This window comes from Pituophis catenifer, unplaced genomic scaffold (genome assembly GCF_029215685.1).
Source record: "Pituophis catenifer annectens isolate HBS135680 unplaced genomic scaffold, rPitCat1.0.hap2 SCAF_1, whole genome shotgun sequence".
Taxonomy (NCBI): domain Eukaryota; kingdom Metazoa; phylum Chordata; class Lepidosauria; order Squamata; family Colubridae; genus Pituophis; species Pituophis catenifer.
Window position 1 is genome coordinate 159,108,223 of NW_027256881.1, and position 26,991 is coordinate 159,135,213.

The 26,991-nt window shown below is 39.4% G+C and overlaps 1 protein-coding gene across 2 annotated transcripts in view; it reads left to right on the top strand.

Annotated features, from left to right (window-relative positions):
* Positions 1-1,832: 1,832 nt before the first annotated feature.
* The window catches only part of RHAG (Rh associated glycoprotein), a 34,913-nt gene continuing 9,754 nt past the window's right edge, over positions 1,833-26,991 (top strand). For both annotated transcript variants that reach the window (XR_011599782.1, XM_070933098.1), the window contains exons 1-5: positions 1,833-2,000; positions 12,875-13,058; positions 16,100-16,250; positions 24,065-24,212; positions 26,244-26,410. Coding sequence is in view for 1 of the 2 variants with exons in the window: in XM_070933098.1 (XP_070789199.1) it covers positions 1,841-2,000; positions 12,875-13,058; positions 16,100-16,250; positions 24,065-24,212; positions 26,244-26,410 (810 nt within the window). In the remaining variant the exon portion in view is untranslated. The remainder of the gene's footprint in view (positions 2,001-12,874; positions 13,059-16,099; positions 16,251-24,064; positions 24,213-26,243; positions 26,411-26,991) is intronic.

The window sequence follows — 26,991 nt, forward strand, 5'->3', positions numbered from 1 at the left end:
TGAATTGTAGAGCTCTGTGAAAGTATAGCACTAATTGTTTAAGATGGGAAATGGGAATATTTAAATCCTTCTTTTTCTGCCATTTATTATATATTATATAAGAAAGAAAGAAAGAAAGAAAGAAAGAAAGAAAGAAAGAAAGAAAGAAAGAAAGAAAACTTTTCTACACTGCTTTCCATTAAACATAATAATCAGTAACCATGATACCTATTCTTTAGAAAATATGTGCATTTATTATTTAGAGTGTGTGTCATTTCCAAAGCAATTTCTTTTCTTTTCTAACACTGAAATTATACAAGGGTCCTAACTTGGACCAACTTTTTATGCGGTATGCCATTTCATAATAATTAATCCTCCTCTATTCTAATAAAGAGGTCTTTATTTGAGCCCTCCCCCCACCCTTCCATATAAATACCGTTCTTATATAGTACCACATTTGATCCATTAATCTAAACCTTGATCGCGTGAGCTAAGTCAGTTCTATGAAAAAAAATGAAAGTTGTCAGTATTTATTTTAAAACAAAAGAATTTGAAATGCCTAGAATAAAAAAAAAATCTTACTGTCTATTTATTTGAAATTAATCGTGAGATTACTTGATTTCTAGTTACTGTCTAGGCTGCTGATTCTAACTGAATTCAGACTTGTCAAATGAAGCAGCCTACAAAATAATGTGAGTTAAAGCAGGGTGCTATACAAATTGAACAAATTGATGGGGGTCTTTGCTCAGCCATATTATAAATTTTTATTCATTTTAAAACATTCCACAAAATAACAGAATAACAGAGCTGAACGGAACCTTGGAGGTCTTCTAATCCAAACTCATGCTCAAGCAGGAAACCCTATACCATTACAGGCAAATGGCTGCCCAGTCTCTTCTTAAAAATCTTCAGTGATGGAGCACCCACAAGTTCTGGAGGCAATTCATTCCACTAACTAACTAACTTTTCTTAAAAGCTTCTGTTTACAACTTCTGGAGGCACGTTTTTCCACTGATTAATTGTTTTATCTGTCAGGAAATTTCTCCTTAGTTCTAGGCTGCTTCTCTCCTTGTTTAGTTTCCACCAATTGCTTCTTGTCCTGCCCTCAGGTGCTTTGGAGAATAGTGTGACTCCCTCTTCTTTGTGGCAGCCCCTGAGATATTGGAACACTGCTATCATGTCACCCCTAGCCCTTCTTTTCACTAAACTAGACATACCTAATTCCTGCAAACATTCTTCATATGTTTTAGCCTCAAAATATTTTAAAAGAACTGGTTCAAATATCATTTCCACTGTAATAAGTTTTATTTTATATTTAAGTGTATATTTCTGTACACTTGCATATTAGAAAATAAAAAAGGAAGCTTACACTTTTAAAAAAGTCTTATCTGTCTGTAGTAGTACATTTTTGTCTTATCTTTGAAAACATATGGTTGTGGACACAATGTGTAGCTTTAACACTATTGAAATAGTTTTTGGAATTTGCACTTAGACACAAATTTATGTATTAATTTAATTTGTTATATATTTTAAACAAGATGTATGAGAAAGTATTCAAACATATGATATTAAAACAATACAAGTTAGAGTCATTTGATTTGTTTGAACATTTCCTTGCATTATATAGATATCAAAATTTCTATTCTGGAAAACTTTTGAAGGAATGGATATAAATCTTAAAGATGAATAAGAAAAAAGTTTTCTAAGCAGGAACCATTTAGTAAACGTAAGTACCTCCTTCAGTAGACTTGACGTTTTACAAGCAGGAGGTTATGCTATGTCATTATGATGCAACTCAGCTTAAAACAAACAGCAAGTTGTAGGAGTTGTCCTTATCATTCTTTGCCAAACTCCAGCAAGGATGCCCCGTTCAAATTCTTTCTCCACCAATATGCGGATCAGGTTCCCTGTTCTTGCCATTCTTTTACAAGTGATCATTATCATTTTATTTGGAATATTTGTGAGATATCAACCAGCGGACAGATGGAGCGAGCCATCAGTCAATATAGGATTGTATCCAAGTAAGTGGCGCCATTGGTTAATAAGCTATAGCAATCTGGTAAAAGTTAGCTGCCTTTTGGGTTTTCCTAACACTGTGCATAACTTAATTAGGAGCTTCTTGCACTCTCATTCATTGTATCCTTTGTACATCCTATACTTGGAGGCACAAATCTCATTCAAAAGCTAAAGTTTCCTTCTGAGGCAAGCACGTCATTCTGAATAAGCAGCATAGTGCAAAATAATGCTTACATGCAAATATGAAATACTCTAATGGGAAAATCTTGGTACAGATGTGATACTTCTGCTAATTTTGTTGTTAGCTAACTAGCCACTTGACATATTCTTTCTGAATATGTCTTAACTTCCCATTTCTAGGAAGTTCATAGAATTTTATGAGTGGGTATGTGTTGGAATTTGAATTTCTCTGACATCTCATAGCCTGCCTATCTTCCACCTACTCAAAGACATCTGCTGACTTGCAGATTAAAATGACAAGGATATCTTGCCATGGAGTAAGTGTCCCATGTCCTTCTGGCACATTGGCCAGAATGGGGGACTTCTTTACTTCTGAAACTGTAAGATCCACAAATGAATTCTTACAAATTATATTGAAGGAGCTTTATGCTAACTGTAGTCTGGCACCATGTCTATGTATTAATGTATGCCATTAGTCATTAAATATGTTAGGATAAATATTTACCTACATTTTTACTATTTAGGGCTAATGTTCTAGGATGCTTTGTATATGTTTTTAAGATATTACTACTCAGATTTATTATTATTGTTGTCTTTGTTGAATGGGGATTCATTCTGTGAAGAAGGATGAACCTACTTATAGTTGGTACAATTCTCTTTTGAATGGAAGGAACAGCACTTAAGCCATATGTAGGCAAACTGCCTTTTGAGTCAATCTATATGGCTATGTGGTTTGCTTGGCAGCAAGGCATAAATAGTTTGCCACTGTCGTCTTCTAAGACTATTTCCCAATTAAATATGAACAAAGTCTGACTCTGCTTAGTTTTTCAGCTAAAGTTGGCCAAGTAAACCAAAACATTAATGTAATTAGGACATTTATCCTGAACATGCTCCCATTGATCCAGGAACATACAAAAAACTAAATTACAACATTTTTAGAGGAAATGTTTTTCAATTCCCTCACCTTTATATGTGATATAGTAGTTTCAGACATCACCAGCCAACAATGGAATAATAAATCTTATTCCTCTAACATACTTAGATTGGGATTTAGGTTGCAATTTTTCTCAGAAGCTACCTTATATGAAATGAGACATTTTATGTATCAAACCCAGAATTATTTTTTCTGTTTGATAATGGTGTACCAGGATTTCAACTCAAACCCTTTTTTAAAAAAATTCTTGCTATTTATTCCTTCTAATTGAAGAAACCATAGATAGAAGATATGTTCTTCTGTTTTAAAATATATGTTCTGTCATTTCCACCCCCCTTCCATTCAATTGTATCTAGTTCTCAGACTGTCTGGACAAGTCTCTAAGTTTTGCAGTTCTCTAGAAAAGGTTTGTTATTCCTTTCTTCCCTGAGACAAAGTAACTAGTCCAAACTCTCTCAGTGTCTAAGGCAAGACTAGAACTCACAGTCTCCCAGATTTTTAACCTGAAGTTTGAACCTCTACACCAAACTGGCTACTAAATATAGACCTCCCAAATTCACTATTTTTAAAATCATTGTTAAAAAAGTGGAAGTGTTATTTTTGCATTAATACATGCATGACTCTTCCAAGAACCAAATGACCTCAGATCCAGACAAGTTTCACTCTATGTGGTAATTATTGCTTAAGACTTGTCTTATCATCAAGACTTTATCTACAAACCATCTTGTAATTTCCTGAAATATTATTACATACATACATATATATTGATTTGATAATTTGATAATTTCTGAAATTCAGAAATTTGATAATTTTTGATAAAGAAAATGCTCTGTAAATTTTTGGTATTAAGGCATATTCTGCTTCCATTCATGGTTCTTTAAATCAAAGCCACTGCATCCATCTCCCTCTCTTTCTTTTTAAATATAATAAATGTTGCTTCCTTTTCTATGGTGTTTACAGTACATACAATACTTTTTGTATATGGTTAGATTGTCTAAACCAGAGGTCTCCAACCTTGGCAACTTTAAGACTCGTGGACTGCAACTCCCAGAATACTCAACAAAGCTGGCTGAGGAATTCTGGGAGTTGAAGTCCACGAGTCTTAAGATTGCCAAGGTTGGAGACCCCTGGTCTAAACTATTATCTAAATACTTTGCAATGCAGATAATTATTTCTAATTGCCATTGTGTGAAACTGCACACCTTAGTGAGAATTTGGTATGAGCCTGCAAGTCTTACAAATATGCAGTGAGGCACTGGAAGAAATGAGAAATTGTGAACAACTACCTGCCTTCAAAAAAATTTGAGCCCTCAAATTGTTAAAACAATCATCATAGTTAAAAAATGAAGAAAAAAAGAAAATGCCCAGTAATTTAAAACAAATTTTCTTCATTCAAATCTTTTAACTGATTCTTCAATGAATTTTATTGAAAGCAAGCCAGACTGATTTTTTTTTTCTTTTTGCCTCTCACCTTTTTTTTAAAAAAAACTCTCTTCAGTTAATTGCAAAAACATAAGTAATACAGTGGCTACAATGAAGTTCATGCAAGGCTAAAAAGGATAAAGTTAAGCTAAACAGTTAAATACAGGATGCAGGAAAAGGACTCTTCAAAGACAAAACATAAAAGCGGAGAAGTAGATGATATAAGTTGATTTTGGAAGGTACTGTGGTAGACTTGACTGCGGAAAGAAGAAGTGGATGACTTGAGGATTTGCACAACCATCCCTGATAGAGTGGTGGAGAGTGATTGCACATGCTTCCTCCTGGGCATCAGAATTGTGAAGTAGCATCTCTTCAAATTTGGAGACAAGTGGAATCTGGGAGAATGGTGATTCATAGAGATGCTTGAATATATTAGAGCAACTTGACAGAAGGAGATGTGGATGGAAAAGAATAGTGGATATGAAGTTACTTTGTCAAGACCAAGCATAGGAAGAATAAATAGGTTTGGTGGGGTTGGGATGCTGAGGATGAGAAGAAATGGAGTAAGTTAGGCATCCCTATATGTTACCTAAAAGTAGGAGGTGTAGGGAAGTAAGGAAATAGAGAGGAGAAATAGTATTGAGGTAGTGATGAATAGATAATGTGGGAAGCAGAAATGTTATCCTAAAGAAGGGTGCATTGAAACTTGAGGCCAATCAATGCTTCCAACCTTCTAGATCTCATCTCGGCAACGAGGTAATGGGGATTTAGTGAACTCTGAATTCCAACTCTGCCTGATTTGATCATTTATCCTTGTCTTGGGTTTGAGGGCAAAGCTGGTATATACAACAGAACCCGGATAGGTGAGGAGGGGATGTTATACTATCTGAAAAGTGTTCTTCTGGCTACCAGGCACTGAACCAGCCATGAGTTTAGGAAAAGGAAGGATGGATAAGTATCAGTTGTCCACACTGATCTGGGATAGGCTAAATTGTATGCTGCCTAGGGTCACTTCATGTGAGATAAGTGGCCTCATAAATTTACTAAATAAATACATAAAATGTAAATAACTGGCTGTAAATTCTTACTCATAAGCTTAGCCTCAAGGAACAAGTTGAGGGTGTTGATATTGCACTGGGTTTATTGCTGCACAGCTTCATTCCTGCCTGAGCTGCTGAATCTCATCATAGGGCTGGCATTGAAGTGCCCACCCTATTGGTTTTGAGAGACATCTTGAGGGGTGAGTTCAGATGTGTCATGGCTATTACCCTGTTTCCCCCAAAATAAGACATCCCCTGATAATAAGCCCAATCAGGCTTTTGAGCGCATGGCAATAAGGCCAAGAGCTTATTTCAGGGTTAAAAAAAATATAAGGCAGGGTCTTATTTTTGAGGAAACATGGTATGAACTTACAAACCTTGTCTTCCATGATCATGGGCTCAGATGATGATGGGATAACATATTTCAGAGTAACTGAAATGTGACAGGAGACATTTTCCTCAATACCTTGTCATAATCAGATCATTCTCTGGTTTACCTGTCAGCCAGTGCCAATGACCTCCATAGGAAGGATGGACCCATTTGATTGGCCCACCCCAGGTGCATAGTGGGGTGGGTTTGCAAAGGTTACTTGGGGATTATTTCAAGTTCTGCTCACTGTACCAAGGAAACACAGTGGTTTACCAGAGGTCCAGAATATGACACTGCAGAAGAGATTATAAATCTGCAGCCTACATTGATGCTGATGAAGATGAATGTGACTGAACATGGGGAAGAGCTCAAATTCTAGTCTACATTATAGCAAGAAAAACAGTGGAGTGAGAGTTCTTTCCCCTTATTGTATTTAGTAAAATAGATTTGGCAGAAAATTAGGCCAAAAATTAAATACTGGACCACCGCTGTAATGAATTCATACAAAATCAAAAGGATGAAAGTGTTTATATTCATTCAGAGTTGGATGTTAGCTGGAGGAGAGTTGGCACAAGCCTTATTTAATGAGCTTATCTGGGATTGCTTTGACCCTATGGTTCCTAAAGGAATAGATAAGCTTAGTGTCCTTTTTGGGGTACCACTTCTAAATTACACTCCTACTTTCACCTGCTTAATGTAAACCTCCAGAAAAGTTACTTGAAACCGGGTTCAAGTAGTGCTTAATGCATTCTTGATCAAGATGATTGTGTCACCAGCCAGTAGTGCATTCCCTCCTCAAGAAGCTATTGTTCAAACCTATTTTTCTGAATAACCAGTAGCCAGTCTTGAATCTTCTTTTCTGAAGAAATTTTTTTGAGAACTTAGTGAGATTACAACTGCACAAAGCCCTGAATGAAATGGATTATGTATACCCTTTCAGTAGAGATTATGTTCTATGCATGGGATGGAAATCACATGGGTCAGCCATGATACTTGATTTTGGTGGGGCCACAATATTTCTTTTTGCAATCAGGGACTTCTTGGATTCATGGCCCCATGTACTCTACACAAGACTGCCTTTGAAGATCATTCAGCTTGTCTAGTTAGTTATGCATACATTCATTTTTGTAATACTACAGGAGTTGCATTGGTTGCTGATTAGCTTGGGGTACAATTCAAACTGCTGATTATAGTTTTTAAAGACCTATATGGTTCAAGGCCGAGATATCTCTGAGAGCACCTCAGAGATGGATTGAGGCTGCTTATGTAGTGAGAATGCTTGCTGAGGGTCCCAGAATTGAAGGAATGTCCAGACTGTTTTATTCCTATGAAGCTTTTTGAAGAAAAGAGTGGCCCTTCATTTGTCGTTATAGAAATGGCTAGTTTATACTATTATGGACAAGTAAGAAATCAAGGTTCGATATTAATGCTTTATTCTATTGCAACAGAGGGAGTCAGAAGTCAACGCCTTTTTTTACTTTTTCCCTCTCTTCTTCGCATCTCTTTTCCCCTCTCCTCTGTGTCCTACTATTTGCTTCTGTATTTTTGTATTTTATTCTATAAAATAATAAAATGTTAAAATGAAAGAGTGGACTTTCAGAGGAGCATTTGTGGATAACATGAAAGGACACAGTACCCCAGAGATGCTCTGAGCTTAGATGTTGTTAGTTATTCCTTATATCTCTTTTCTTACTTCTATAATTGTATTCTTTCTCTCTGCCTCTGCCTCTGCCTCTTTCTCTCTCTGTATGTATGTTTGCATGTGTATAGAGTCACTCAGAGTCTTTGAATTGGAATAGCAAATAAATCAGAGTAATATAACACCATCTGCTGGCTCCAGTTATGATTTAATTATTCTTATGTAAGTCAAATAGCAGGACGGGGGCATAGAATGGAGAGAAAAGAAGATAGCTCTGGGGATGTTTCAGATATTTCACTCAGAAATATATAAAGTATCTTCATTCTGTGTAGGAAGGGAAAGAAGGCAGGAATTATGTTTAAAATCAAGACAGCAGAAAGTTCTGGTAGCAGGAAGACTACTTATGATATATATATATATAAAAAAGCCACTGAAGGGAAGACAGATTTTGTGCAAAGAACTCCTGAGCATCAGTTAACAGCTTGGCCAATATGGAGCATGAGAAGCTGGGAGTTTTGGAGCATGAGAAGATGGATGAGGGAATCTCCCAGTGCTTTTTGAGGGTGTGAATGATGGCTTGGAGGGTCAAGAAGAGGAGAAGTTGAAAGAAGCAGTTTGAAGACTAGAAAGAAGGAGTCTGATGGGAGATGGAGAGGAGAAGTATTACCCAAGACTCTGTGTCAAGGCAATTACAGTGAGCTTATTTGCCAAGGGAGCAGTTACAGTTGGGCTGTTTATTTTTATTTATTTATTTATTTTATTTTATATTGGATTTCTATACCGCCCTTCTCCCTGAGGACTCAGGGCGGTGTACAGCCAGATTAAAAAACATGCAGAACAAATATTAAAAACAATTAAAAGATATATAAATTTGGCCCAATTAAAACTCATTACCAATTAAAAACGTTTAAAACATTTAAAAAACAGTTAAAAATTTCATCTTAAGCCAGCCCGGCTTGTTTAAATAAATGGGTTTTAAGGGCGCGACGGAAGGCACTGAGGTCTTGGATTCTCCGTATCTCTGGGGGGAGCTGATTCCAGAGGGTAGGTGCCCCCACAGAGAAGGCTCTCCCCCTGGGGGTCACCAGCCTACATTGTCTGGCTGATGGCACCCCGAGGAGGCCCTCTCTGTGGGAGCGCACGGGTCGATGGGAGGTCGTTGGTAGCAGCAGGCGGTCTCGAAGATAGCTAGGCCCTATGCCATGGAGCGCTTTAAAGGTGATAACCAACACCTTGAAGCGCACCCGGAAGACAACTGGGAGCCAGTGCAGCTCGCGCAGGAGCGGTGTTACATGGGAGCGCCATGCTGCTCCCGTCACTACCCACGCTGCTGCGTTCTGGACCAGCTGGAGCCTCCGGGTGCTCCTCAAGGGGAGCCCCATGTAGAGAGCGTTGCAATAGTCAAGGCGAGAGGTGACGAGGGCGTGAGTGACTGTGCACAGGGAATCCCGATCAAGAAAGGGCCGCAACTGGCGAATCAGGCGAACCTGACAAAAGGTCCCCCTGGTTACAGCCGTCAGATGTTCCTCCAAGGACAGCTGCATATCCAGGAGGACTCCCAGATTGCGAACCCTCTCTGTGGGGGCCAATGACTCGCCCCCAATAGTCAGTGATGGAGTCAACTGACTATATCGGGATGCCGGAAGCCACAGCCACTCAGTCTTGGAAGGGTTGAGCCTGAGCCTGTTCCTCCCCATCCAGATCCGTACAGCCTCCAGGCACTGGGACATCACTTCAAGGGCATCGTTGGGGTGGCCTGGGGTGGAGATGTACAGCTGGGTGTCATCAGCGTACTGGTGGTATCTCACCCCAAAGCCACGGATGATCTCACCCAGCGGCTTCACATAAATGTTGAACAGGAGAGGCGAGAGGACCGATCCCTGCGGCACTCCACAAATGAGAGGCCTCGAGGTCGACCTCTGCCCCCCTGCCAACACAAACTGCGACCGGTCGGAGAGAAAGGAGGAGAACCACCGCAACACGGTGCCTCCCACCCCCAACTCTTCCAGCCGGTGCAGCATGATACCATGGTCGATGGTATCAAAAGCCGCTGAGAGGTCTAACAGGACCAGAACAGAGGAACAACCCCTGTCCCGAGCCCTCCAGAGATCATCAACCAACGCGACCAATGCCGTTTCTGTGCTGTGCCCAGACCTGAAACCCGACTGGAACGGATCTAGATAAGATGTTTCCTCCAGGAATTGCGGAAACTGTCGTGCGACCACACTCTCAACAACCTTCGCCATAAAGCGAAGGTTGGAGACAGGACGATAGTTGGCCAATATTGCCGGATCCAGGGACGGCTTCTTGAGGAGAGGCCTCACCACCGCCTCTTTCAAGGCGGTGGGGAAGTAACCCTCACTCAACGAAGCGTTGATAACACCCTGAAGCCAGCCTCGTGTAACCTCCCGGGAAGCCAGTACCAACCAGGAGGGACACGGGTCCAGTAAACATGTGGCCGCACTAAGTCTCCCCAAAATCCTGTCCACATCATCAGGAGTCACAGCATCAAACTCCTCCCAGATAACATTCTCAAGACTATTCCTCGTCACCCTGCCCTGATCTACCCAGTCAGAGTCCAAATCCCCCCGGATCTGGGCGATTTTGTCATACAGGTATTGTCCGAAATCCTCCGCCCTGCCTTCTAAGGGATCCTCCCGCACTCCCGGATGGAGCAGGGCGTGGGTCACCCTAAACAGGGCGGCCGGACGATTCCCTGATGACGCAATAGAGGCGGAAAAGTAGTTAGACTTTGCCGTCTCCATCGCCACTAGGTAGGCCTTAATATGCGACCTTACCAGTGTTCGATCAGATTCAGCGAGACTGGCCCTCCAACCGCTCTCCAGGCGTCTTTTCCGGCGCTTCATTTCCCTCAGCTCCTCAGTAAACCAAGGAGCCGCACGGGATCGGCATTGGGTCAGAGGCCGCAAAGGCACAACTCGGTCCAAGGCCCCACCAGCCGCCCGATCCCAGGCGGCTACCAGGTCCTCGGCCGAGTCATGTGCTAGATCCTCAGGAAATGGCCCAAGCTCCGTCTGGAACCTATCAGGATCCATCAGGCGCCTGGGGCGGATCCATCTAATTGGATCCGCCTCCCTGCGGCGAGGGGTCGCGGTTCGAAGATCTAGGCGAAGGAGTGAGTGGTCAGACCATGACAAGGGTTCCATGTCTATATCCCCTATAACAAGACCACTCAACCACTGGCCAGAGACAAAAATCAGATCCAGAGTGTGACCTCCCCTGTGAGTAGGGCCATGAACTAACTGGGTCAGGTCCATGGCCGTCATGGAAGCCATGAACTCCCGAGCCACCTCAGACGTTTCACCGACGGATGGCAAGTTGAAATCACCCATGACTAAAAGCCTGGGTGTATCTACTGCCACCGTGGCTATCACGTCGAGTAGCTCAGGTAGGGCTGTTGCCATGCGGCAGGGAGCCAGGTACGTAAGCAACAAGCCCATCTGAACCCCACGGCCCCACCTCACAAGGAGGGACTCACATCCGGCTACCTGAGGCACAGTGGTCTCCCTCGGACCCAGATCCTCGTTAATAATAACCGCCACCCCCCCGCCCCTCCCCTGAGCCCTCGGCTGATGGAATGCTCTGAAGCCTGGTGGGCACATTTCAACCAGAGGGACGCTACCCTCCGGGCCCAACCAGGTCTCCGTAATACCCGCCAGGTCCGCTCCTCCCTCTTGTATAAGATCGTGGATGAGGGGGGCCTTATTGACCACGGACCTGGCATTGCACAGCATCAGCCGAAGGCCCAGCTCCTGAGTATCTAAGCCACCTAGTATCCGAGCAGAGCCTTGGGGACCGGGGCAAGCAATTGCTCTCAGACAGCAAGTGCGAGCCCCCAGCACCTGATGTGGTCCCCAGCTCCCGCCATATCTGCCCCTCCCATTCACCGTGCCGATGGTACAGCCCTCATAGATATCGTCCCCCATCCCTTTCCCAATCCCTCGTCCGGTGCCCCCCGAATCGTTACCCTGTGCCGGGCACGGCTCTGACCCTGGTGGATTTCCCCCCCAATCCGCCCTAGTCGTCTTCCCAATATCTTTAAAAGAATAATTACAACCCCCTCCCCCAGAACCCCTTAAAATCTTTAAAAATTTCCCTAAAAAGCCCCATAAATTCTTCCTTGCTCCATGCCATCTCTCCGGACTCCAAAGTCCGTCATCGAGATAGGCCCTCGATAATGTGGGGGGCCAAATCTGCTAGAGGGGAGAATCTCGCAGGGCGAGGAGTTCCGACACCGAGTACAAGTTTAAACTTGTAATGACCTTTAAAAATATTCTGCACCTCTAAGGTGGCTCATTCAATAGCCCAATGTGTTTAAAGTTGTTTCTGTTACTCTTCATTGCCTGTTTGCTGTTTCTTAATAAAGTAAATAAAATTCTACCAGGTTCTCACTTGAAAATGGCTTTTTCCCCTTATTCAATACCTCTAAAAGGCAGAGAAATTGCTCTTATTGCTCTTAAATTTCAGACAGTTAAGACCACCTACCCTCTTTCAGGATAATCCATTCCATTCTAAACACCGCCCCCCCCCCATTTGCTCCCAAAAGTATCAACACTTCATGGCCACTGAATATAACTGCTTCTTATGAAAGATTTTTTAATGGATAAGGAAAGGCACTTTGTGAACATTCGTGCTACATAAGCAACCTCCCTCCTTCCATCCCTCCCCCCCTCCCCCTTCCTTCCTTCCTTCCTTCCTTCCTTCCTTCCTTCCTTCCTTCCTTCCTTCCTTTCTTTCTTCCTTCCCACACTCCCCTCCCTCCCTCCCTCCTTCCTTCCTTCCTTCTTTCCCTCCTTCCCTCCCTCCTTCCTTCCTTCCTTCTTTCCCTCCCTCCTTCCCTCCCTTCTTCCTTCCTTCCTTCCTTCCTTCCTTCCTTCCTTCCTTCCTTCCTTCCTCCCTCCCTCCCTCCCTCCCTCCCTCCCTCTTTCTTTCTTTCTTTCTTTCTTTCTTTCTTTCTTTCTTTCTTTCTTTCTTTCTTTCTTTCTTTCTTTCTTTCTTTCTTTCTTTCTTTCTCTTTTATGATAATGTTACCAGAAATAACTGTCCCTTTTCAAACTTAGAAAAAGTGGAATGAAGTTGCCAGGAGAAATTTATTTTAAGCCACCCTGAGTCTCCGGAGAAAGGCGGCATATAAATTGAATTAATAATAATAATAATAATAATAATAATAATAATAATAATAATAATAATAATAATAATAATAATAATAATAAATAAATAAAATTTACTGATGTTGCCTATCATAACATTTTTCTCAATATTTTTTTCCCTAGTCTTTCAGGATGTTCATGTGATGATATTTATTGGGTTTGGTTTCCTGATGACCTTCCTGAAAAAATATGGCTTCAGCAGTGTTGGCATCAACTTGCTCATTGCTGCCTTGGGCCTTCAGTGGGGCATCCTCTTACAAGGATTTTGGCACATGGCATCAAATAATGTCCATAATACCATTGAAAGGTAAGGAGCATACCCTGGGAAGCACAAGTGACTTGAATATTAAGATTGGTTACCAAGCGTTTCCTACAAGTAAATTTTTAATAGAATTCCCAGAAGTGTTGTGCTACAGACAGCACTGTGGTATAAATCATAGTGAGCTAGAGATGGTGAATGGTGTTAGATTGGCAAGTATATTTGTCTTAAAAACATTATGTCCCATATCAACTTCTTCAGATGTTCAGTCCTTCTAATGATTTTTAGACTTATTTCCTCCATCTGAGATAGAACTTGTGGTATCTAAAGAAATCTAGGAACCCTAGTTAAGGAACACATTCTCTAAAGAAATATTCCTTCTACTTCTTGGCTTTTAGCAAGGATAGGAACCTCTGATTCCACAGACATTACTGTATTGAATTATACAGTATCTTCTAGAAGCAAGGGTTACTGCAAGTTGTACTTATTTAATATCAGGAAGGCCTTAAAATTCACCACCTCTAATTTAAATACTAAGTAGGAAAACAAGCAAATAAACAAATGAAGAAATAATAAATATTTTCTAAAAAGCAACACTAGTATTATGTAGCATATTTTAAGCCTTTCATTGGTTTGGCTGAACTTCCTGAAATGTTGGTCCTTTTTAAATTTATTTTTGGAGTGCAAATCTATCACTGCTGAAAGGACTGTCAATGGTATATTTCCTCAAGGGGGTGCTATGTTCATTGAACTTCAACAATGTTTTTGCTAAAAGAAAAGCAAATCCATTGCCAGGAAAAAATATTTTCTGAAACTGGAAATGCAGGGTCCAGCTAGTAATTTCATTGTTATGACTATCACATACATTAGCAATAGGCACTGGTATACACCAATTTCTTATCTTTGACTATTTCATGCACTTTTTAAAAGGAAGATATTGCTTTCTACATTTAGAGATAGTGTTGTGATCATCAATGTACTATTCATATTGTCCCATCATATAAGAAAAAAACTTGCCTAATTTTCTAAATTAAAAACATCAGCCAAACCTTTCTCCATGTCCAGATAAGGGCATTCTTAGTTTACCAAAAACTTCTCCTGAAGTTAATTGTTGGAAGGTGGTACACACTATACAGTATTCTGCAATAAATTTCCAGTGAATAAAAAGAGTTGCAGACATTTCAGGACCTCACTTTTCTAAAAAGACAATGAGATAGAGAAAATTCTGCACCAGATTATTTGCAATTTTTAAAAACCTGTTTCAATAAGGTATTAGAGTCGTCATCATTATTAAGCCAATATATGGTATTTTAAAATCTATATTCACTGGGTTTTTTTCAAGATGTTCAGGAGCAGTCTAGACATGATAACAGTTTTTTCCTGTTCCATCTCACCTTTTTCCAAATTTTCCTTGTAATATCTTCTGCAGTATAGTATTAGCAATAGCACTTAGACTTACATACTGCTTCATATAGCGCTTTATAGCCCTCTCTAAGTGGTTTACAGAGTCAGCATATTGCCCCCAACAATTTGGGTCCTCATTTTACTAACCTCAAAAGGATGGAAAGCTGAGTCAACCTTGAGCCGGTAAGGATCAAACTCTTGGCAGTGGTCAGAGTCAGCCTGCAATACTGCATTCTAACCACTGCGCCATCATGGCTCTTGAAATGTAAATTCCAAGGCAAAGAAGCACTTTATAAGAGAAATGCAGAAAGAGAATAAAAAGAGAAAGAAGGCAGTTATGTACCTCTTATAATAGTTCATTTTGGCATCCAAACTTTCTTATGGTCAAATTGCTCATTATTTGTTCAGAAGGTATTATTTACACATCATCTTAAGGCTTTAATGCACCATCAGATAATGAATAGGAGCAAGAGTACTCATCCTAAGAATAAGATCCTATGCTCCTTACCCAGCAATGATACTGAGTCAACAACCGTTTTTAACTTGGATTCAGACCAGGAACTCCTTCATCTAGTTCTTGAGAAAGCTGACATCTAAGGCCAGCATCAGAAAATAAAGCAGTATAAAGCCAGCTAGAGTCCAGCAAGCTTGACTTAAGGAGCATCCTGCTGATTGAAGTCACAGTAGATATGTAGGATGCCACTTGAGCTTGGAAAAGTAACTAGGACAGTATTGACCCAGCAAGGTTTTCATGATTCTCTGTCTTAGAATACACAATTACAAAACTTTCCTGAAAGCAGAATTCATTTGTTAAGTTTTTATTTCATTTCATTTCATTTCATTTTATTAGATTTATATACCGCCCTACTCCCGAAGGACTCAGGGCGGTGAGCCAGAAAGATAAAACACATAAACTATAAAATTTAAAAGACAATATAAAAACCCATTAAATAATTTGGCCCAAAACAATTTAAAACACTCCTAATGTTTTAAAACCAATTTTAAAAAATTACAATTAAAAGGGAAGTTAGGCCAGGCCAGCCTGTTGAAATAAATAGGTCTTGAGGGCACGGCGGAAGGTGCATAAATCCGGGATCATCCGTATCTCCGGGGGGGAGCTCATTCCAGATAGCAGGTACCCCCACAGAGAAGGCTCTCCCCCTGGGGGCCGCCAGTTGACACTGTTTGGCCGACGGCACCCTGAGGAGCCCCTCTCTATGTGAGCGTACTGGCCGGTGAGAGGCTACTGGTGGCAGAAGGCAGTCCCGTAAGTACCCTGGTCCTAAGCCATGGAGCTCTCTAAAGGTAACCAAAACCTTGAAGCACACCTGGAAGACCACCGGGAGCCAGTGCAGCTCACGCAGGAGAGGTGTCACATGGGAATGCCACGTCGCTGGGAGTTTTAGCTCCTCTTTTCTTTGTCTCTACCTCCGGTTGAGTTTACTTGTATGTCAACCAATGTATTCAGTCAATGAACAAGCAAAGATACAAAATTTATCACTTTGAGAAAATACGAATGGATTTAAAACAAATAAAAACAGTAATTCATGAAGCCAGGGTAACTATTTTAAATAAAAAACATGAATAAATAACATTTATTTTGCATCTTTATGTGCTTTATTAATAGTCGCTATCTGAATAGATATATAACCTATATGTTTTGATTTTTTTCATTAAATCAAAAGTATGATAACTGCAGACTTCAGCACAGCAGCTGTTCTGATCTCATTTGGAGCCATCCTGGGGAAAACAAGTCCAGTTCAGATGTTGATTTTAACAATATTTGAAATTACTATATTTGTATGCAATGAACATCTTGTGGTGAATGTGCTAAAGGTAGGAATTTTCTGGCTTCTATTTTACTGTGATCTATATGTCATTTTATAAGGGGACCCTGTCTTCTAGGTCACTTTTTTATTTTTTGGTATGCTGGGCTTTAAGACCTTCTCTGACAATGACTACCATGTCTGTCTTGCTTTGGAAGAACATTTTGATTTGAGTGCTGCATTATATTTCCATGAAAAGGAAATGCTCAGTTCTGAGAAATTGTATGGGTCTTTTGTCTTTTTCCCCCATGAGACAAAAACAGCTTTAATGAAAAACAAACCCCATTGGGTGAAAATTAATCAGTAAGAGGGAGATGAAGATTAAAAGTCCACCAGGTCTATTCCACTCTGGATTAGGGATCATCAGACAGTTTTTTTTTAAATATCCAGGATCTATTACCATACCATAATAGAATGCATTAAGAATGAATCAACATTTCTGCAGACTAAATTAAAGAAACAGATCTCTTCTTTAGAAATCTGCCCTCTCCATGCTCTTTCCAGCAAGAGAAGGCACTTCCAACAAATCCAAGAAATGGATGATTCTAGAACTTGTTAAGTAATTCCTAACCCATCTTCTCTCAGGGACAGCCAACCAATATGTCTCCCAGTTTATTTACGTATCAAATTTATATCATCTCACAAATGTGATCCTGTGCAGCATAGAATAAAACAAACAAAATAAATCTAAAACAACAATTTAAAACAATTCAACATAAATATAAATAAGACCATGGGAGCATCTTACGCACAATACAAACATTTCATGGTTGCCATTTGTCAGTTTCATCCATGAAAACCTTCCTGTTGGTTTTCCTGTTTAAATGGAAATACTGGACTTCCGGTTTGCTGTTCGTCGCTGCCAGACGTTCCTTTGGGATCGTCAGCTTCCACTGCCTGTCAGAGCCGCCTTCACAATGGAATGGCGGCTCGAAAAAACTCCGTTTCCATGAGGAAACGGAGATAGAGCCGGCAGGGGTGGGTAGAACTCTCTGCGGTGTCCCAAAAGTTTTTCTTTTACTTTTGGGACGGAGCGGATGAGATGCCCCATATCCCCAGCCGCTGCTCCGGGCTTTGGGAGACCTCTGCTAATGCAGAGCCAGGCGTCAAAAGCAAGCCTGCAAATTTAACAGATTACTCAAAGAAAATGTGAGCTGGACCTGTAATACTGAACTGCAAGTATTTTCCTTATTTTTTAAAAATTACTTAAGAGAAGGGAGGAGAAGAAAGAGGAAAAAAAGCCTTTTAAAATGGCGTCTGCCGTGGCTGGAGGAGAGGCTGAAAGGGAAAGTCCTTCCGTTTTCTATTATTACAATGTAGCGGAATAAATACCACTGGCTACATCTGTAGACAAAACTTTGCTCCTGTGTCTTTTTCTCTCTTTTTCCCCTGGAGACTTGATATTGTTGTTGATTGGAAAGAAGTCTTTTTTCTTGGTTTTTTTTTCTTTAACAAAGCCTGCCTGGGCGGAAACATGGCACTGAGACTTACAAAGTCAGATAAACAAGTAGGGGGGGGGATTCCCCCACCAACAATTTAAAGGAACAAGTTTTAACTCTTCAGTCTCAGCAACCTGATTTTAATATAATAGAATTTCTCTTAGAGGAGATTGAAAGAAGGGAGGAGATTGTGAATCAGCAACTTGAAAAATTTAAGCAGGAAATTAAAGAATTGGTGAAATCTAAGTTTGATTTTTTGGAGAAAAAATTCTCAAAAGTGGCTAATGGTTTTTCAGAATTTATGATACAGTTGGACACAAATACTAATTTATTAGAGTCTAAAATGGAAGAAATTCAAGATAAATTGGACAATAGAACTCAAAAAATTGAAAATGATCTGATAAACACTCAGGATAATAGCTCAGAAGAAAAACCTAAAATGGATGCTGATCAAAAGTCTGGTAATGTAGAAAATTTGCAACAGAGGATTGAAAAAGAGATTCTAATGGTACAATATAATTTCACAGAATATGCGATAAGATTGAGGGGTTTGCAGGAAAATAACAGAGATGATTTAAGGAAAATATCTTCTGAAATTCTAGCTGGGATTCTAAAGGTTCAACCTGAGGAAGTGTTTTGTAGGATTGACAGAGTGTATCGAATAAACTCCTGGATTGCCAAGCAAAGGCAATTGCCTAGAGATGTGGTGATTTATTTTACAGATAAAGAAATTAGGAATAATATCGTGCAAAATTCCTTCAATTCTAATTTGCAATTGTATGGAAGAAAGATTTGGATTTACAAGGAGCTCCCACCTAAGATATTAATGGAAAGGAAGAAATTTGGTTTTCTGGTGAATGAGTTAAAAAAGAGAAATATCCTATTTAGGTGGGACGCCCCAGTTGGTATTATATTCAGATATCAAGGAGAAAGGTACCAGCTAAATACTGTTGAAAGAGCGGAAGAATTTTATCAAAATAGGTTGAAAATGAATTTAACATCTTCAGGTATAATACAGGATAAGCAGAAGGAGCTGGAAATAAAGGTAAAATATCGAATTATAGAGACTGTACCAGATAAATTGCCTTTGGATTTATCGGACACCCCAGCTGGACTATCTACAAATTTGAGAGAAGTGGCATCTAACCTTAATGTGATGACTTATCAAGGCAAGGACAAGCATGGAAACCAATTAGGGGATATACAAGGGATAAAAAAGAAACATGAGACACAAAAACAAAACCAACAAGACCAATCTACAAAGCAGAATGAAAACCGACCAGATGATACACAATTTGTTGAAAGGAAACCAGGATGGAAACCAAACCCACAAAAAGAAAAGAAAAAAAGAAATAGGTTGCATAAAAATAGAAATTTCTAAATCAAGCAACAGTGAAGCCAGTGACTTTAAAATATGAATGATTATGTGTAAATATAGAAGAGGCGACGTATTGGTTAATATCATCCTGAGGACTGTGGCAGATCTCTGCATGGCCGTAATCTGGGGACGTGAAAAGAGCCTTAAACTGATGGATTTGAATTATCCATTTTGGAATTTCTTTTTGTGTTGATAAACATATTATAATTATCTTGAATTACAAGGCAAGAGAATTATGCTGGGGCATGCAGAAGATCGGGTTGTTACCCACTACGATGATGGGAATCAATAATCCTGATGAAACCCACAATTATTACTATATGGAATATAATTATAATGTCACTCGGGTGGTTGTTTTTACTTTTATACATATAAGAAGATATTTACTACTGATGGGAGCAGATATGATTGAAGATCCTGAATAAACTGTTGCACCAGCAAGCTATGTTACCCTATTATGGATGTTGGTTCTACCAATCTAGTGGAAAGACCTCAAAGAAGATATTATATGGACTATAAATTTAAAGTCATTGTCTTTTCTTTTTTTTATTTAGATATAATGGAATATATAGACATATATTTTTAAGTAGTGTGGGCAGTGAATCAAAGATATTGAGAATTGTTTGTGTATGATAATTTTGCATGATAGTGGGTGAATAAGCTGGTTAGTAGATTGATTAGTCTAAGAAAAGGGATTTTTAAGTGATATATTTAGGGGAGTGGTGGAAATGGATAGAGTGGAATAAATGTTAAACTAGATTTTATGGGGAAGGCCGCTTTGAAATGTTATAGTAATATATATAGAAGATTAAATGTTAAAGTAGGACTTATCGTATAGTTTTAAAGTGGAAGGTGGTCTTGAATTGTTGTAATAATATATAGATACAAGCTTGGGAGAGGAGAAAAAGGGCAGATTATTGCCAAATTGGGAGTTATAATACTATTATGCTAAACTAGAAGTTATTCTATAATGTTATAGTATAATGTCTTTTTTTTTCTTTCTTTTCTCTTTTCTGAAATGTATGGATAAAGGGGGATGTCATAATATTAATAATATTTTTAGTAAGTAAAGGTCAATATTTAGAGGAGGGAGTAAGTAATCTGTTATGAATTAGGTTTTTTTTTTTTTGTTACGAAGAAGTCACAGGGGGGGATGGGTGGGGAGGGTGGGTTAGGGAGGGGGAGGGGGAGGGAAAAAAAAAGGGGGAAAAATTTGTATTTGAAAACTTTTCCAATAAAAAAAAAAATGGAAATACTGCATTCAGAAGCAACCCGTGGCTGAACACACAAAGCTGTATACAAGCAGAATCTGATTGCCCTCTGCTTTCTCTGTTTTGTAACTATCCAGAGGGCATTCAAATGACCACTTTTAAAACATAATGCAACAATAATGGTATTTAGAAGGAAATCCTGTCCCTACCGAGCCAGGACAAGAAAAAAAATGCCAAACATATGTGGTTGCTTGAAGTAGAGGTGAAATTTATTTCTGAGAGCACAATATAGGAAGAGTACCAGATCAGCAATTGGAGGTAGACACCCTGAGTTCTCCCCAGGGGTGAAATCCAGCAGGTTCTGACAGGTTCTGGAGAACTGGTAGCGGAAATTTTGAGCAATTCGGGAGAACCGGTAGCGGAAATTTTGAGTAGTTCGGAGAACTGGCAAATACCACCTCTGGCTGGCCCCAGAGTGAGGTGGGAATGGAGATTTTGCAATATCCTTCCCCCAGGAGTGGGGAGAAAATGGGGATTTTGTAGTATCCTTCCCCTGCCACACCTACCAAGTCACACCTCGCTCACCAAGCCACACCCACAGAACCGGTAGTAAAAAAATGTGGATTTCACCACTGGTCCTCCCCCGTAAGTACCTTATATAGGAAAACCTTGCCTTTGTTCTAGGCAGAACAAACCTGCCCTTTAGGAATCCTTGGAAATTGACTGGTTCTCCAAAGGGAATCATTCTAGGATCAGGTGCCTGCTGAGTTGTAGTTTTCCATTTATTTCCTGCTCAATTAGCATTATAGATAGAAATGGCAGTCTCATGGAGGAAAGGATTTTTTTGTTTATTAATGAGTGCAATCTCTGGCATCCTGAAAGGAATGTTTACCTGAAACATTCAAAGGCTGCTGTTTACCTGAAACATTCAAAGGCTGCTGCCTTTGATCCATTTCAACCTCTTTGTCAAGTTTTTTACCTTTTGTTTTAGTATAATTTCTCATCCTTAGCTTTGTGGCTATGAGATTGGGACTGAGGAATAAGAGAAGACTGAATGTCAGGGAAGATTGGAGAACAGGACAAATGCTTGCAAAAGACGATGAACTGAACAAAAGCCAGAGACTTGGGATCAGAGCTCCAGACACCAAAAACAGGCATCACATCTTTGCATCCATCTTTATTACCTTGCTGTGGCACAAGATCCCACTCCTAAAATTCACAACTTTCCATGATTACAGAGATCCTGGGAAAAACAAATTTGGGCAAATTGAAAGACATAGCATGGATTCCTTATTTACCCAACAAATAATGAATTTCACTCCTGCAAGTTCAGGTGGTGATAAGACCAAGACCACTCCCACCAGCACTGACTGGGCAAGCCACTAGAATATAAAATGTAAGCAAACCCTACTCCCTACTAGCCAGGGGTGAAATCTAAATTTTTTTGCTACCGGTTCTGTGGGTGTGGCTTAATTAGTGGGCGTGGCTTGGTGGTAAGGTGACTGGGTGGGTGTGGCCAAGTCAATGTCACTTCTTTGCCCTTTTTTAACCTACAAAACACAACACAACACAACTGGCTCACCCACAATGTAAAAGCAGCTGTGCTAGACCCAAAATGGCCCCGCAACAAGCAGGAACCTCACACAGCCACAAAAAGCCCAAAAAAACAACTTTCATACTTTACACACACAAAATTCCACATACAGCTTTGTGAGATTTTGTGTGTTTGTGTAATTAGACTGAAACACTACAAAAACACACTAAATCTCAGAAAGCTGCACAAATATTATTTTATTTTATTTTATTTTTATTTTTATATAAAAGCAGCTAAATTTAAAACTTCCTAAACTTTAAATGGCTAGGTCTAAAAAAAGAACAACTAAAAAAAACCCCAATTAACTATTTTTTTTAAAGCTCCCAAAGGGGAAAAAAACGTACCCAATAGAACAGAGGTCTCCAAGCTTGGCAACTTTAAGACTTGTGGACTTCAAGTCCCAGAATTCCTCAGCCAGCTTTGCTGGGAGTTGAAGTCCACAAGTCTTAAAGTTGCAGATAGAGCTGCTCACCGATGGGCTTGATTGCAGGCAGGGAGATTAAGGTGCTTGCTGATGCATAGGATTGCAGGTATTACAGCAAGTGTTGTCTCAAGAAAAATAATCTGCAACAGAAAATAGTGCGTAATTTCCCTCTGAAACTGAATAAATTAATTGAATTGTTTCAACATGGTAAGCCCAATCAAATATTTCAAACATTTCAGTTTAATTTCAATTAATCTCCATCTGGTTTTTTTCCCCCTGTTCAATCATATCTGATTCTTGGAGACTACTTGGACAAGTCCATGCATTTTTCTTGGCAAGGTTTTTCAGAAGTGATTTGCCATTGCCTCCTTCCTAGACCTGAGAGAAAGTGACAGGCCCAAGTTCACCCAGCTAACTTTGTGCACAAGCTGGGCTTAGAACTCATGTCCCCTCAATTTCTAGCCAAATTGGCTCTTCCAAGTCTGATATTTTCTGGATAGTTTATGCCCATTCAAAGCAGAAATAAAGGTCTGATCTTCAATTTTAACTGTTAGCTTTAACAATTTTTAACAGACAGAACACTGTCTGACAGATACACAGGGACAGATTAGGTGGAACTTGATTCAATAGCAGTAACTGTAAGAGGGATCTTGGAGTCCTAGTGGACTTAAATATGAGCCAGCAGTGTGCTGCAGCTGCCAAAAAAGCCAGTGAAATCCTAAACTGCATTAACAGAGGGATAGAATCAAGATCACATGCAGTGTTAATACCACTTTATAAGGCCTTGGTAAGGTCACAATTGGAATGTTGTGTCCAGTTTTGGTCACCATAATATAAAAAAGATGTTGGGACTCTGGAAACAGTGCAGAGAAGAACAACAAAGATGGTTAGACGCTGGAGGCTAAAACATAAGGAAGAATGGTTGCAGGAATTGGGTAAGTCTAGTCTAGTGAAAAGAAGGACTAAGGGTGACATGATAAAAATATTTCAGGGGCTGTCACAAAGAAGAGGGGGTCAACCTATTTTTCAAAGCACCAGAAGGCAAGACAAGAAACAATGCATTGGAAGTAACCAAGGAGAGAAGCAACCTAGAACTAAGGAGAAATTTCCTGACAGTTAGAACAATTAACCAGTGAAACACCTTGCCTTCAGAAGCTGTGGATGCTCTATCACATGAGGTTTTTAAGAAGAGATTGGACAGCCATTTGTCCAGAATGGTATAGGGTCTCCTTCAAGATCCCTTCCAACTCTGTTATTCTGTTATTCATGTAAGGTATTCCAGTAATTTCAGTGACCTAAAGATGGCACTAATGCTCTATCATGAACCTATTACGTACCTTTAACATACCAGATCTGATAAAGAACCCCCCCCCCCCATTTTACTTACTAGAGAAGTACATTGTAAACTGTACAGATATCATCTAATATCCCAAATCAGCCTCTTGGCATTAAGTATAGGTAAGAAAAAATTCTACACACCACTTTGCATAATTGCTCTGATACAGTGACACCACTGCTTCAGACACTGACATACAGATGCAAATACATATTTGTTTATTAAAATCCATGTATGCATATGTCTAGAGTCATTGACTGAGATGGATGGCTATAGAAATGGAACAAATAAGTAAATAAGTAAGTAAGTAAGTAAAAAAATAAATATGTGCATTTACTTATTTATTTAAATTAAAATGTGCTGTTTGCTATTTGGAAGGCAATGGTGGAATGGTGATTCATTGTAGCTAAGTGCTAAAGAAACTCACGCTAATATTTTGCAGGCCACAGATACTGGGGCATCCATGACTATTCATGCTTTCGGAGCTTATTTTGGGTTGGCTGTAGCCAGACTCCTCTACCGGCCGGGCTTGAAAAATGGACATCCTAAAGAAGGTTCTGTTTACCATTCAGACCTATTTGCTATGATTGGTGAGTGAGCACTTCATTGTTTGGTAAATTCCATGGAGCTGTTTTTAGCTAATTAATTAACTTGTTTTTAATAACATTTTAATAACTATCTTGAACTGATCAACAAATCACAAAATAAAAATGACTGCAATAGAAACTATCAAATATCAATTAATTAAATTGAATGTACAGCCCTTTGTGTTGAAATGTTGGTAGAATGAAGTGAAGGGGGAAGGAAAGCCTCACATCCATCCATAGGCCTACTTCTTTGAAGTATTGCCTCATTGCAAGGGGGGGGGAGGTCATGTACCCCGTGTATTTGCGTATATAGGTTATGTTTTTCTGAACTTTACCTCTTTTTTTTCTAGTCAAACAGGTTTTTCATTCTAGATGCCTTTTGTCCTAAATGAGACATCGGCACTTAATAAGTGATTTCAAAGTAACTTTGACTCAGATTCATTATCATCTGGATGTTGTGTTAAAGTTTGAAAACATGACATGTAATGTAAGCAGCAAAATTTTCCCCAAAAGCTGTAAAAGTGAAATATTACTCAGACGGTTTATATTTACAGCAGGAACTCAAAGCTGCTTTTCCTCTCCATCTATATCTGCCCAATTTTAAGTGATACAGGTAGTCCTCAGGTTATAATTGATCATTTACCGGTAGCAACCATTGAAATGTATCACTGGGGGCTATTTACAACCCAGATTCAAAGTTCCAATGGTTTGCCCCACAATCACATGATTGAACTTCAGGTGTTCAGCAATCAAGCTATATTTATGGCCAATTGTAGCATCCTGCAGTCACATACTGTAACTGTTTTACAGCAGTTTTGCTAAAAACTAACATTTACTTCCATTTTTTAGCAAAACTGCAGCCATAGTGAACCACTGGTTTGCTTAACCACCACAACATTTGTTTAACAACTGCAGCATTTGTTTTACAACTATGACATTCCCTTAATGATTGTCAAAAAAGAGGTCATAAAATTGGGTTGCTTGCAGAACCAAACGGTTTACAACCATCACAACTCACAATCATAATGGGCAAGCTCCATTACATAAATTGAGGACTATATGAACCTGTCATATTTGGCATAGTGGTTAAGGACCAGGCTAAAAGCCTGGAGTATGTGAGTTCTTTTTTTTTTTTTTATAAAAAGATTTTTATTTTTTTAAAACAAACATTACATCATTTATCATTCAGTGTGTCATCTGGGTACAAATTTTGTGTATCATAATATTTATATTTCTTTGCTTTTACATTTCAATTTAATATATCTCCTGTTAAAACATTTTCTTCTGGATTTATTTAATTTTGTACCGCTTTTTGTCCATATTCATTTTCTATCCAATAATAAAATCGCCCCATATATTGTAATATTCTGATTCTTCCTTCCCTTTAATTGCTAATGTTTATTCATTTCTGCACATTCTAATATTTTCCTAATTACCTCTCCCTCTGTAGGAATTTTTGCCGCTTTCCAGTTTTGTGCAAATACAATTCTCGCTGCAGTTATTACATGAATAATCAAATATACATTTTCTTTATTAATTTTCTCAGGTAAAATATCCAACAGAAACAGCTCTGGTTTTAAATCAATACGTTGCTGAGTCATTTTCTCTAACCAAATCCGAATTTTTGCCCAATAATTTCTCACTTTTGCACATGTCCACCACATATGGTAATACGATCCTGGTGTCTGGTGACATTTCCAACACTTTGTTGATTTATCTTTAAACATTTTTGCCAATCTTTCTGGTGACATGTGCCATCTATAAAACATTTTATACAAATTCTCTTTGCATGCTGTTGCCATTGTTAACTTATAGGTTTTTTTCCCCATTGTTGCTGCCATTTATCTAACTCTATTGAGTCTGTCAGTTCTTATCCTGCCTTAAGCACAAAGCTAGCTGGGTGACCTTGAGCCAGACCCTCTCTCTGAGCCCTACGAAGCAGACGAGGGAAACCACTTCCAAAATTTTGTCATGACAACTAGCACAAAGCCAGGCAGTTGCCAGGAATCAAGACTAACGCATTTCCTTTTTCAGGTACTCTTTTCCTTTGGCTCTTTTGGCCCAGTTTTAACTCGGCCATTGCGAAATCAGCAGGGGAGCAACAGAAGGCAATCATGAACACATACTTCTCTTTAGCAGCATGCACCGTCACCACATTTGCTTTCTCTATTCTGGTTGAACACCGAGGCAAACTGGACATGGTAAGCATTGGCTTGAACTCCGGTGATAGACGTCTACTTGAACTAACCAACGTGCTTTACAGCAGAATAATAGAGTTTCTCAAAAGATTGCTACATCTTATTAATCCAAGCCAAGCTGTTCCAACTTGAATTTTATAAAAGCACATAAGAACATATGTCTTCTACAAAAATACTGTGTGGCACACTAGGCACAAAAAGTAATTAGCTATATGTTAAGGATTTGCTAATGTGTTGATAGAGATCTGGGCACTTTGAAAATCATTTGGAGGAAGTGCTTCAGATCTTGCCTAAGCAGAGCACCTCTCCTGGACAGCCTGAAAAGAAATATGTCTGCTCTAAATGTGGCATTAATGATGCACTATTTGATAATTTGAATAATTAAAGCAGCACTTTTTCATAGCTCATGCAAGCTTGAAAAAAAAAGTGCACTTTAATGACTAGCAGGCAAGTATTGTGCTTCCATGTGGTTTAAAATATTTCTTCTGAAACTATCTTAGAGGTTTAAACTTCAGCTGGATAATCATATGTACAGTATTTATAGACATCCTACATTACAAATATTACGATGAAATTCTGCAGGA